We start from the raw sequence: 14,203 nt of genomic DNA, 5'->3' as shown, positions 1-14,203 counted from the left end.
GAAGTGGCTCGAGCATATTCAGCAATTATCTTCTCTCAACACAGACTGTTATCAGCATATTAACAATGCAGTGCCACCTCCACCTCTGTACATCTTTTTTTCCAGTTGTTTTTTTTCTTGGCGGCACAGTGGCCGACTGGTTAGAGCGTCAGCCTCACAGTTCTGAGGACCCGGGCTCAATCCCCGGCCCCGCTTGTGTGGAGTTTGCATGTTCTCCCCGTACCTGCGTGGGTTTTCTCCGGCCACTCCGGTTTCCTCCCACATCCCAAAAACATGCATTAATTGGAGACTCTAAATTGCCCGTAGGCATGACTGTGAGTGCGAATGGTTGTTTGTTTCTATGTGCCCAGCGATTGGCTGGCAACCAGTTCAGGGTGAACCCCGCCTCCTGCCCGATGACAGCTGGGATAGGCTCCAGCACGCCCGCGACCCTAGTGAGGAGAAGCGGCTCAGAAAATGGATGGATGGATGGATGTTTTTTTTCTTCTCTACACTGCATCTGCCATTCAAAGGGGGAAAATGCAGTCTTGTATTCACCCCCAAATAACACAAGACCTGCCTTTGGATGCAGCAGTAACATATATAACAGTGGAGCATGCTCTTAGATGCTTAGGAATGTTTATTTGTCAAAAATGGTCATAGAGTAATTGATCAAAATCATGCGGGGAAAAAAACGTAGAATTAGTACCCCACCCGTTCTTGTTACTGACTGAACGCATTACTCCTCATCACTGTCACACCACTGTTTAAGAAATTTGAAATTTAAAAAAAAAAAAACATTTTAAGGTGTGCCGATTTTTTTATTTAAATCCAAATGAAATCTATGAGTAGGCACAACATTCACTTTGTTGCCATATTGGTAGTAAGGCTTAAAAGACAGCAGGTGGCAGCAAGGATCCTGCACTTAGAAATACAGTAACCATGGCAACGGCTGCCCTGGTAACAGTGCTTTCTCTCCTCTCTTTTGTCAGTCAGAGAGAACTGGCTGTCAGTCAGCACAAACCTTCCTTTTTTCCCCCCAATCCTATGACCAAAAACCAGCATGGAATGTTATATATTTATATATATTGTTTCTTCATTATAAACTCATTTATGGCACCAGGTGAAAACAGCTACCTGAAATGTGGAGATAGGATGATGTTGATAAGCTTTACACATAAAGGTCTTGGCTTTTCTTTTTTTTTTTTTTTTTTCATGCAATACAACTTACAGAACTGGAGAGTTTCTGCATAGGGCCCCAGCCTTCAGGGTTCAACGGCTCTTCTATTTCTTTCTTCCATGTAATCTGTGTTGAAATCAGAAATATAATAACAGTTTTAAAATCCCTTTAGTAAACGTTTGGTGCCATTCTTTGGAAAAATGATGAACTAAAGATATTTCTCCATATTGTACATAGTGTGCATGATCAGATTCACAATATTGATACACACCCTTTATGTTGAAGATGAGAAGTCTGCTCTGCAAGGACAAGCACCCTGGTGCTCAAATCAAACAAAGTTCAAATGTGATGTATTTACTGTGAGAATTTAATTACTTGGCTCAAAAAAGGCATAGGGGTTGGTAAGGATGTGCTATATTGTCCTAAAATTGCAGGGCCACTGATGTGAACTCCCACCCCCAACCCCCCAGCACTACATAGGGCAAAATCAGCAGTATAACCATGGTTACCAAGTCGCCAAAATGAGAACATATCTGCAAATACAGTCACAGAACTGTAAAGGGATTTGCTTAGGAAACAGGTAGTGTTTTTTTTTGCAGCCAAAATATACTGTAAATCACACATTTAATGTTCAAACTATAAAAGAGATCCATGTTTAAAGTACCAAGTGCATATCATGCCAAATTATTTGTCCAGGACATAATTGTAAGACACATTTAATCAGCATGAGTTTATTTCTATATTTTATTTTCAAGTCTTCATTTTCAATTGGAAAAAAAAAAATCACTATTCAGTCACAGATTTCTTCTCCACCCATACCCCATTTATTTGTCATTTTGCCACTCCCCTGTGAAAAAGCCGCTTCACTCGCCCTCAAGCTGTTGTGAATAATTTGACAGAGGAGATGAGAAACTCTCAGCTTTGGTCACACATTGCACAGAGCCAATCCATTCAAATCTGCATGGTAAAATTGGTATTGTAGTCATTCATATCATCTTTTCAAACATTTGGGACTGAAATAACTGCAAACTTCCATTGGATTCTTTTTAAAAACAATAGACAAGTCCAAGGGTTATTAGAGAGGAAAGGGCTTTAAATCAGTTAAACTAATGAGGGGACTGCTTCAATCTATAAACTACTGAGTTTACCCAATATTGAGATACTCAATATTGCAATGTATACAATGTTATAAATTTAGTTTGAAGTAGATACCTCTCCAGAATACTCATGATGCATCTTGTCCTGTGTCTGGTTTAGCTCATTTCTGTTGATGTCCATGTTGGTACTGGGTCCAGGACTGGGGCCCAGTGATGGTGCTGACACCAGTGATCCATCAGACAGAGCTGGATCCGTGCTGGACAGTGAATCAGTCCGAAGCAATGATTCTGATGGGGGCATGGCAGAAACCGGTAGTGTGACCTGAAAGATGGATCGACACCAACAGAACTTTGCAAGTAAGCCATGTAATCTGGAACATAAAATAGGCTTTGTCTTATTTGACAATTCAACATAATAATGCCTAACCATAATGTACTTTTGGGAAAATAGTTATGTGCTTGACATAATACCTGTATATGCACCATTTAGCTATTGTTCAGAGAAAAATTTAAGTCGACTAAAAATCCAAATATTACTAATAATCAAATACATTTATCATCATCAACCCTGATTTAACATTACAGTACTTATGGTGGAGGGACTTAATAATAATAATAATAACTTCAATACATACAATAACTTCCATTTTTATAGCGTACTTTGTCTATTTCACAGTACCTTGATGGGGCTGCCCGAATCTTGTTGCAGATGTTGGGCTGGTATCTGCATATGTCGTTGGTAATCATGTTGCTGTTGTTGGTGATGCATTTGGTGGTGAGAGGAGGGCACATGATGATGCAAGAGATGTCCTTGTTCCTGTTGTGATATCTGATGTTGGTCTAACCGTTGTCTGTGGTGTTCATGTGGATGCTGTTGGAGATGCTGCGGTTGGCTGACATGTTGCTGTTGCTGCTGCTGCTGCTGCTGCTGATATGGGAGGTTGTGTGCTTTGTTTACATCTTGATGACTCTCCATGAGCCCTTCCTCTCTCTTACCTCGACCTCTACCCCTGCCGCGACCCCTTTTACTTTCCCCAGCTGCTGATCCCATCAGGCCTCGGCAGTAAGAAGGCTCTGGAAGAGGGCGTATCCGTGGTCTACCTCGAGGGCGAGGAGGGCCTTCACGTTTTGGTTTTGTTGGTTTCCTCCCTCTTTTCTTTGGCCCATCCTGGGGGAGGAGTGGTTGAGAATGTCCAAGGGAAGAATAGCAGAAGTCCATGTCACCCATCAGTGGACTGAGCCCACTAACTCCTGATGCCACACTGGACTTTCGACAGCTAGAAACCAAGTCAGGGATTAGGTCAGGAAGGCGTCGACTGTTTAGACGTATATCAGCTGGACCATCATCTTTTTCTTCATCATCTTCAAATTCATATTCTTGTGCATAATTTTTCTTTGTTAGAGGTTGTGGCTCACGTCGCTGTTTAAGCAAGTGAAATGAGCTGGTCTTCAGCAGTTTTTTGGGTCGAGATGAACAAAAGATCGCTGAGGTCATACCAGTACTACTTGAACCTCCACCAACTCCCACAGATCCTGTCATTTTGTTGACCGAGTCTTGAGGCGCAGGATTCAATCCCATAGCAGGGGTCTGGGATTGTATGAGGCCAAGTTGATCAGTATTTACAGTTGAGGGCAGATCATGTGTCTTCATAGAATCAATATCTAAATTCAGATTTGTATTTCCTGATGCAGAGAAACTGTGGCAATATTGTTCATAACCTTGATCTCCATGATGACTAACCAGACCATAACGTTGTCCAGCACCACCACTTTTTAGGATGTCCATGCCCTCTTGCCTACGACCTTGGGTAATGTTCTCTTGGGCAGCCTGTCCAGTGGCAGAATCCCTGACACAACTAGACTTATAATTTGCTGAACAAAATATGTCATCCATTCCTGGAAAGAAAGACCGGTCTTCATCATTTAAGAGAGAGTCTGAAAAGCAAATAGATGTTAAAGATGTAAAGTGCTCCTGTTGCTGATTTTGATGCAGTCTTGTTTTTCCACCTGGGCTAACAGTGTCAAACTGATGTGGCTTAAGTCGGTCTAGCTGGGTGTGTGACAGATGCTTTTCTGTCTCTCTTGGTTGGGACTGTTGCAGTTGTTGGGGGGTTCCTATATTTCCTGCCATCATTTCCTGTGACTGTGGATGAGCTAAATGGGAGTGGGAAAGTTGATGGTGACTGTGTGCTCGCTGTTGGTGGTGGGCATGGCTCTGTGATTGGTTGACGTGGTGCAAGTGAGAGGTGGTTGGTAAACCCATATCTGGTTCAGAAAGAAAGCCATGAAGCTCTGGGGCTGTTCGTTGGGGATGGTGGTGGGATGACAGATTGTGCTGTTGTCTATGTCTTTCTCCAACAACACAATCACCTTCTGTAATATTAGCACCAATCCTGATGCCATGTCTATCGAGCGCTCCTCCACTATCTCTTCTCCTTGGCTGTGAAAGAGGTTGGTCCAACATATCTAGAGTGGACACTGAATTCTGGCTTATTTGGCTTTGATCTCTTGGTGCTCCAAGGCTATAGTGTGTATCCAAACTCTGATTCTGTAACTGGAGTTCCAGCTGTGAGGACTGACTCTGTGTATGGGAATCCACCCCTGTCAGCCCTGCTCCTCTAGATGACCCCATGATACCTTGCTGGCTCAAAGGATGTTGCTGTGGTGCTTGCTGGGCGTCCATTTTAGTCCGAGACATGACAGAATGCAGCATCTGAGTTTGCTGAGGACAGTCTGGTGGCGAATTCATCATCTGGTGCGAAACCTGATTTTGTCTTGCCTGCTGCACATCTGTTGTATTGCACAAGTAGGAACTATCTGTTCTATCTGAAGACTTTTTTAGCTCCATGTGAGGATGCTGTGGATGAGGATTATTTTGCTGAGAATGATGGGAGGGCTGTGTGTGCTGAGAGAGTTGGGATTGCTGACATTGTTGTTGAGAATGGGGTGACAGGTGTGCGATATGGTGGGAATGTTGAGAATGTGGGTGCTGTGTGTAGGGGTCCCCTCTTCCATAATGACCCACAGAAACCAGGGAGTCGTGTTCTGATTGATGTGAGTGGTTAGTATGTGAAAGAGAGTCTGTGACCCCTCCTACACCTTCACTAGTGGATTTCGACATTGTCAACTCAGTCTTAGTCTGCTGTTGCTTCTTCTGTGATATTTCTAATTGACTATTCAACCCACTTGTTACTTCACTAATAGATGTTTCAGGGTCTGAACTGCTAGTAGTGCTATTTGTACGAATTACACTGTGAAGGTGGTAACGCTCCTCTGAGATCTTGTTCATGTCATAAGTCACTACCTTGGCTTCTTTATCTTCCGTTAGTGGGAGCTGTTGTGGTATCTGCAGAGAAGATTGATGATGCTGGGCAGAATGAGAAGTTGAACTTTGTGTACGTAGTAATTGCTGGATGAGGAAATCATCATCTTCTTCCTCCTCTTGAGAGTGCTCAATCCCAAGCGTTTTGGTTTGTGTTTTTGGTTTGGGTGGAGTTGAGTGGTAGGACGGTTGTCGTGTTTCAGTGAAACCTTGTGATGATGCTATAAATGTGGGTGAGAGCATGGAGGTATTATGATATTTGCTGGCCCCTGAGCCTCCAGGGGATTGTGCGGGTCGCACAGAAGCAGGAGAGTGCAACCCAGAGTGGACGGCAGTAGAACTGACAGAAGGTGAGGGACTAGACTCATTCAAGTGGTATGAACTGCTGCCTCCACTGCCAACACTGGCAACCCCACTTCCTGAACCTGCTGATCCAAGTCCGGTGTCAAGTGTGGCAACTCCTGATGACCCACTTCCTGTTGATCCTGCAGTATTCCCATACCCTAAAGAAGGACTCTCTGCTCTTCTTTGAGAAGCTGAACTAAAGTTTGAGTCCTCAAATACAATTTCTGCTGAGAATGAGCGTCCACCTGAGCCTAAATCAGTGAAAGCCTTCCCTCCATTCCCCCTCGATCCAGAGTTAATGTCGCGTGTATTAGGGGAACTAAAGCCACCACAAGACTGAGTCATGTGAGTTGATGCTGGCTGGTGAGGCGAGTATGACTGGGCTTGTTGCTGGGGAGGGGTCAGCCCTGGTAGGCTTGTGCTAGATTTAGCTCCAGGTGGAGAACCATATGTAGAGAGGCATGGTTTAGGCGTTGACTGGGCTGATGACACCACTGGTAAAGGAGGTGGTACTGGTGCTGACTGAGGTGGGGGCTGCTGACGAGAGGGAGCTGACAAGGTTCCAGTGCTGGCCTTTGGGTTTGAAGATGATGAAGAGGAGTTTGACGAGGCTGATGGTGGCGTGTGTGAGGTTCGAGAAGATGATGATGCTGAGTTTGATGAAGAGTAGCCACAAGTGGAGCTCTTGGTTTCTTTAGTACCAGATGAGGAGGAGGCCGAGGTGGAGGAAGAAGAAGTGTAGGGTGTTTGTATATTAGGTCGATATGTCTGTGACTCTGACTGTGGTATAGGTTTGGGATCTGAGGGTGGACTCTGCTCTCCTAAGGGACTACAGGACACACCAGCATGACGGTGTTGGCTTGGTATTTGCTGGTAGCCCACGGACCCACCGCAATTGATATATTGTTGTAGTGAAAGTGTTGTGGAATTGACTGGGGACGAACGTTGGTAATGCTTAATAACGGTATCCTGCCTGGGAATTGCCCTCTCCTGTGAAGGAAGTGACTGAGGAGGGGTTGTGGGTATCAGGGCTGGTGTGGAGGAGAACATGGAGGCATTATAGAGCTGAGAGGACTGGTTGTGGAGTTGGGAGGACAGCAGGTTAAACTGAGGAGGGGGCAGGTGGCAACTGGAGGAGGTGGGCGGGGCATGGTTTTGAGGAGGTGGTGGTAGCTCCTGGGAGCTGCGGTAGGCGCTACTTTGGGAAGAGAGCAACCGATCAAATCCCAAGCTAGACTGGGAAGGCGTTTTAATGTGCAGCAAGGGATCATGGGGGGACAACAAACCATTGGAAGTTGGGCTAAAGGTGGGTGTGTCCTGGAGGGATAGTGAAGGAGTGAAGGAGTGTCCGGAGAAGGAGCCAGGATGCTGGTACGCAGAAAGGGCTGAGGAGGAAGGGAAGGAGCTGGAACCCGGAAGAGCTCCTGAAATGAAGAGCTCTGTTGGGGCCGGTGTGTGCATTGCTACAGGACACAAATCAACATTACACGGATAGTGTCAATCAATACAAGTCACAGTTCTCATTCAACACAATAGGAAAGACATTTGAACAATTATAATTTTATATTTTGCAAAACAAAACTATTTGTCTTGTAACTACTCTTTTGAAATCAAATGATCATTTACAGTACATTTAGATATTTTACTTGTTTTTTTTGCATTAAACTAGGATTCCCCAAACATGCTGACACTTACCAGACTGCCAAGAGGGAGGGCGAAACTGTGTGAGGAGGGAAGAAGCAGAGGGTGGGGGCTGTGGACCACGGGAATCCAAAGCTGAAATCAGATTCATGACGGATGGATCAGGACCCGAGGGGCCTGAGTGGTGGAGACTGGCATCAAACAGCCCTGACAGGCCTGGCAACAAACCACATTCATGATGTTTTACATGAGAATTTGAGAAAGAGAAAGAACCTTGTTAAAATTCACAACAAAGTATGTTCCTTTTCTTTATGTTATTTCTACATTTCTCGAAAAGGGTTCATTGGTACGAGTAAATTTTTTGGGCTGTTTTTTATTATTGGATGCGGTGTCTGACGGCACAGCAATGCTACTCAAGTCAACCGTATCGTTGAAATGTTGTTTCAACTCGAGGCGCAACGCCACAATGGTAAACGGCAATTTTGACGCTCCCTTGCGTTTTGAACGGCATGAACAAGGCATTCAAAATGCAGTGTAAAAAGGCTTTTACGTATAAGGCACGCACACACGAGCGCACGCGCGGTGTGTGTCGAGTCCTCCGTCAAACCCCAGCGACTGCCTCACCGAACCCCTGGGTTTCGATCGAACCCAGGTTAAGAACCACTGGATTAGTGTTCACGTTTGATTGGCACAACGTCCACCCTATACGGAAGTCGAAGATAGAGTCTAAAAAAAGACGCACACGCATGAATGGATAAATAAAAGTAGCAAACGGCATGTCGCTCATTGTAATGGAGTAAAAGTATCGATCCTTCTTCACATAAATACTCAAGTAAAAGTACGGTGCATTTAAAGTACTCTGACAAGTACAGTCGATCGAAAATGTTACTTGAGTAAAAGTAACGGAGTAAATGTAATGCGTTACTACCCACCTCTGGATACTGGTTATAAAGAACCCCAAGTAAAATAATATGTTAGTCCATTCTGCGGGCTGCTAAAAAAATGGATGTTCATAATTTGGACACCCGTTATTTAAACAATGCAAACTTTTTTGACCCAGCCCCCTAAAAGAATCAGAATCGAGAATCGTTTGGACCCGTAATAGAAATGAGGAACCGGAATCGCTCAAATTCAAACGATGCCCAACCCTAGTTGTGACACGGGTTGCTTTTCTGAGTGTGTGGTGTCCGGTCTTTGGCGTGTACCAGCCTTTGTCCAAGGGTGTAACCAGGTTTGAAGTGTACCGGAATCTTGTGTTGTTTGAAAGTCCCACTTTACACATGGTATTGCATACCCATACAAACAACTGGATGGCTGCTCTAAATGTAAACTTTATTCCTAATTTTTCTTTCAACTGCTAAAGTCTGCACTAAATATTTCAATATCGAGTGTTACAGGAACACTCTATGTGCATCTCCTGTCATAAAGAGACCACCCAGCATCAGGGCTTTAATTAGGATTCTTTCAATTTCAGTGAACTCTCAATGTTTTACAACTTTGAACAGAAAGTAGAGATTTCAAACTGAATGTACATTTTTACTGCCAAATTTAAACCAGCTCACTGGGTTTCAAGTCAGAAAATTATCATGTATTACATTTACCCACTAAAATATTTTTTTTTATGTTCAAGAACGCAACATAAATACTATCTCTATAAATGGATATCTTAATCGATTATTTTTTTGTAAACTTTGAAAGCATGGATAAAAGCAATAATTCTAAGCAATAAAAACATAATTTCAATCAAAGCTATTACATACTGCTCGATTAACCACTAGGGAAACAGGAATGATTTTGTCAATTACTAATTATGTTAATTTAGGGCAGTACTATTTGCAGTGTAACCGTTGAACTATGAATCTACACAGTGTCTTTAATATTATAACTCATTATTAAAAGTATATAAAGAAATGAGACAAATCTAGAGCTGCGGATTTGTTGAACGGATACAGATTGCCAAAAGGCATAAGGACAAAACACAAATGGGGTATAAGGTTAATTAACAGAAATATATGAATAAGTACAGAACAAGTAAATAGAATGTAAATCAAAAGAAAGTAAAAAATAAAGACACAAAACATTTAGGGCTCTATTTATGTGGATGGCATAAATCTGGCATGGCGAGTGGCATAAATCTGCATGGAGGAGTGTTAGACCAAGTGTTGCTGATTTGCAGACAAGTTCAAGGGCCGTGTTTAAAAAAGGGAGTTTTGCGCCATGAACACAATCGAATTCAATCCTGACCAATCGAAGCGACTACTCTCATTCCCTATAAATGTCGTGTGCGAGTAGCGCTCTGAAACTCTTTGATATGCTGGAAGACGAAATGGATATTCTCGAATCCGGGAGGTCGAAGCGCGGAAAGTTCATACGGAACTGCAAACAGACCTCCACGGGTGTATCATGTAAAGGAGATCACAAACAGCTATGCCATGAATTGGGCACTTGAAGACTGCCCCCCACCCCCGATCGTTCATATTCCCCACGTGCCATCCAGTGGGATGATATACAATGTATAAAAATTATGATAATAACAATAATAATGCTGATGGTTCGGCATGGTGGCTGACTGGTTAGAGCGTCTGCCTCACATTTCTGAGGACCGGAGTTTGCATGTTCTCCCCGTGCCTGCGTGGGTTTTCTCCGGGCACTCCGGTTTCCTCCCACATCCCAAAGACATGCATGGTAGGTTAATTGAAGACTCTAAATTGCCCGTAGGTGTAAATGTGAGTGCTAATGGTTGTTTGTTTATGTGTGCCCTGCGATTGGCTGGCAACCAGTTCACCCAAGTCAGGCGAGTGTACCACTACACCATCACTGACCTGAAACAGAATACAATGATTTGCAAATCATGTTCAACCTATATTTAATTGAATACGCTACAAAGACAAGATATTTAATGTTCAAACTGATCAACTTTATTGTTTTTAGCAAATAATCATTAACTTAGAATGTTATGGTTGCAACACGTTCCAAAAAAGCTGGGACAGGTGGCAACAAAGAAAGTTGAGGAAAGCTCATCAAGCACCTGTTTGGAACATCCCACATGTGAACAGGCTAATTGGGAACAGGTGGGTGCCATGATTAGGTATAAAAAGAGCTTCCCTGAATTGCTCAGTCATTCTCAAGCAAAGATGAGGCGAGTTTCACCTCTTTGTGAACAAGTGCGTGAGAAAATAGTCCAACAGTTTAAGGACAATGTTCCCCAACGTACAATTGCAAGGAATTTAGGGATTTCATCATCTACGGCCCATAATATCATCAAAAGGTTCAGAGAATCTGGAGAAATCACTGCATGCAAGTGGCAAGGCCGAAAACCAACATTGAATGCCCGTGACCTTCGATCCCTCAGCCGGCACTGCATCAAAAACTGACATCAAAGTGTAAAGGATATCACCACATGGGCTCAGGAACACTTCAGAAAACCAATGTCAGTAAATACAGTTCGGCGCTACACCCGTAAGTGTAACTTGAAACTGTACTATGCAAAGCAAAAGCCATTTATCAACAACACCCAGAAATGTCGTCGGCTTCTCTGGGCCCGAGCTCATCTAAGATGGACTGATGCAAAGTGGAAAAGTGTTCTGTGGTCCGACGAGTCCACATTTCAAATTGTTTTTGGAAATTGTGGACGTCGTGTCCTCCGGGCCAAAGAGGAAAAGAACCATCCGGACTGTTATGGACGCAAAGTTCAAAAGCCAGCAACTGTGATGGTATGGGGCTGTGTTAGTGCCAATGGCATGGATAACTTACACATCTGTCAAGGAACCATTAATGCTGAAAGGCACATACAGGTTTTGGAGAAACATATGCTGCCATCCAAGCAATGTCTTTTTCTTGGATGCCCATGCTTATTTCAGCAAGACAATGCCAAACCACATTCATGTTACAACAGCGTGGCTTCGTAGTAAAAGAGTGCGGGTACTAGACTGGCCTGCCTGCAGTCCAGACCTGTCTTCCATTGAAAATGTGTAGCGCAGTATGAAGCGTAAAATACGACAACGGAGACCCCTGACTGTTGAACAGCTGAAGCTGTACATCAAGCAAGAAGGAGAAAGAATTGCACCTACAAAGCTTCAACAATTAGTGTCCTCAGTTCCCAAACGTTTATTGAATGTTGTTAAAAGAAAAGGTGATGTAACACAGTGGTAAACATGACCCTGTTCCAGCTTTTTTGGAACGTGTTGCAGCCATAAAATTCCAAGTTAATGGTTTGCTAAAAGCAATCAAGTTTATCAGTTTGAACATTAAATATCTTGTCTTTGTAGTGTATTCAATTAAATATAGGTTGAACATGATTTGCAAATCATTGTCTTCTGTTTTTATTTATGTTTAACACAACGTCCCATCTTCATTGGAATTAGGGTTGTATTTATGTATGGATTACATCCGCCACACATCCTCGGAACTCAGAATATGTCTGGTTGTGCCCTGATCAAATTCATCAAAATCACTTTAGACCAGCGGTTTACCTACTGCGCCGGACTTAGACGTGGTCTCAGCAAGTGTAAGTTTAGACATACTTTCTGCCACCAAAGTGTCACTGCGCAGGGAGCATGACAAGGGACACACCCTTGTTGCGCAGGTACGCACAGCTTGGCGCAGACTGGTCTGCCAAATTGCCAAATGCGCAGTGAGCCCTGCGCTTGCATAAAAATTCCTTGTGTGTTTTTGACATACTTGGCAAATATAGAGGATTCTGATTCTGATTAGGATTGTGATCAAGATACGGCGATTTGTGTGTGGTCTACGAAGATAGAGCCCTTAATCTGTCATCACCATAGACCATTATCAATCAAACAGATTGTTCATCTTTATAAATCTTAACATTGTCAAAAAAAACTGTTTAATTTAAATGCGAGCCATTTCCTTACCTAGTGTACGTCCACCCCAGGCCCCACCCTGTCTGGAGCCTCCTGGGTGGTGGTTGGTTGCATAGCCCTGGAGTGGGTGAGGGGTACCATAGGCTTGCCGGTGGAGCAGCTCTGAGTCAGTGTGGGATGACCTCGCACTCCCGTACATGAGGCTGAAGACATATGATAATAATAAAAGTTATTTCATAAACCACACAGAGTGCACAGTCTTTGATTTTGAGCAGTTTCAGAAAACAAAAGAATTAAAAACAAGCATGTCAATCAATTTTAAATTTTAAAAATCAGGTAACAAGTTCTGGTCCAAAATGTATGCACAGGACCGGCAATCAAATGATGATGTACAGTATTTCAAACCAATGCTCCTTTACACTAAACAGTTAAATCACTTCTAGCTCTAAGACACTACTAAACATTCTTTGACCTCAATAAAACAACAAAAAAAAATTTTGTTTTTTTTTGGTCCAAAGTTTTGATTTTGAAGTATACATACCAGACACCATAAATTAAATATCACACATACAGTACAATTACAGTTCAATGATAGCTAGATGATAATCAGGTGTATCTTTGGTTCATTTGTTGTATAGTTGGTATTATAGACACACATAGAAGTCATTCCTGAGCTTCCCGCTATGACTTTTTCCCTCCCAACCAATGGAGAGGGAAGGGTTTATGATTAACAGCCACATAATGAGATGTGCTTTCTTGGATGCAATAATTAACAGATGCCTGGACATTTCTGCAGAAAGTCAGCCACAGATGGATCCGGAATGCAAAAGTTACTTTCTCAGGCGTATTGCAACAAAGGGCGTAAAGTGTGATGCTGATGACCTTGAGGGTAAATGAAGACAAAGTCGGCTTGTACTGTGAACCGGAATTCTATTGAGATTTGCGGGAAATACATGTATTGTATTTGGCCTTCTTGTGTGTAATAATGGTCCAAACAAGAGCCAACAACCACAGAATCTTTACAGCATGAAAGGGCTGCACCCACCAACAATGCTAACTATACCAACAACAGAACAATAACTGGGTTTGCATTTGAATCGCGATAGCTATGTAAACAGCCAGTGAGAGACAATCTTTAGTTACAAGGTGTCAAAGTCAACAGAGAAGATGACACCGCTGAAAGACACATCATGGAGGAGAAAAATACCCACCACCAACTAATTTGCCATGGAAAATGCCAGATACAATACTGATTGCATTCTGCTCATTAATGGGGAAATTATAAATTATAATAAAGTAGTTCAATATAGCCTTTGCTGTGTTGCGCTAATGCTACTGTGTAGTTATCGTAAAATTGGTCTAAACAACAACTGGACACAACATTAGCAGAATCGAATTTGATCCAATACAATTGATGTATCAGTAATTATGCCTTTAAAAGATAATGATGCTAAGTTTTGATAGGTGTCTGAGAAGTGCAGTATTAATTAAATACCATGGTTAGATATGTGGGTGCAGGTTTTAGTCCTCCACTTGTACTACTACTACTACAATATACTGAGCTGTTCCACACTCTCACTCTAATGCCCGCCCGAAACTGTGCGATGCAGTGGACCCAGATTGGACCGGACCGTTAAAAAATAAAAAATAAAATAACAATTGGACATCCCCACATTGAACAATTGGATATATGGACTCCCTGAAAAACTAGGCTGTATAGGGTTTTGATGCTGTACATACAATATATTGTACTTTATCACATTTATTCAACCATAAAAAGATAGTTAATAGTTAAGGAAGAAGCGGGTTGCTAAAG

General features: G+C 42.7%; 1 protein-coding gene across 3 annotated transcripts in view; it reads right to left on the bottom strand.

Annotated features, from left to right (window-relative positions):
- The window catches only part of prr12b (proline rich 12b), a 44,490-nt gene that overhangs the window by 19,276 nt on the left and 11,011 nt on the right, over positions 1-14,203 (bottom strand). For all 3 annotated transcript variants that reach the window (XR_009784798.1, XM_061749214.1, XM_061749213.1), the window contains exons 2-6: positions 12,439-12,590; positions 7,619-7,780; positions 2,936-7,386; positions 2,372-2,578; positions 1,211-1,285 (exon numbers count right to left, since the gene is read on the bottom strand). Coding sequence is in view for 2 of the 3 variants with exons in the window: in XM_061749214.1 (XP_061605198.1) it covers positions 1,211-1,285; positions 2,372-2,578; positions 2,936-7,386; positions 7,619-7,780; positions 12,439-12,590 (5,047 nt within the window). In the remaining variant the exon portion in view is untranslated. The remainder of the gene's footprint in view (positions 1-1,210; positions 1,286-2,371; positions 2,579-2,935; positions 7,387-7,618; positions 7,781-12,438; positions 12,591-14,203) is intronic.

The sequence above is a fragment of the Phyllopteryx taeniolatus genome, chromosome 16, assembly GCF_024500385.1.
Source record: "Phyllopteryx taeniolatus isolate TA_2022b chromosome 16, UOR_Ptae_1.2, whole genome shotgun sequence".
In the NCBI taxonomy this organism is placed as follows: domain Eukaryota; kingdom Metazoa; phylum Chordata; class Actinopteri; order Syngnathiformes; family Syngnathidae; genus Phyllopteryx; species Phyllopteryx taeniolatus.
The sequence above is the reverse complement of the archived record's forward strand: the minus strand, read 5'-3'. Positions and strand labels throughout refer to the sequence as shown.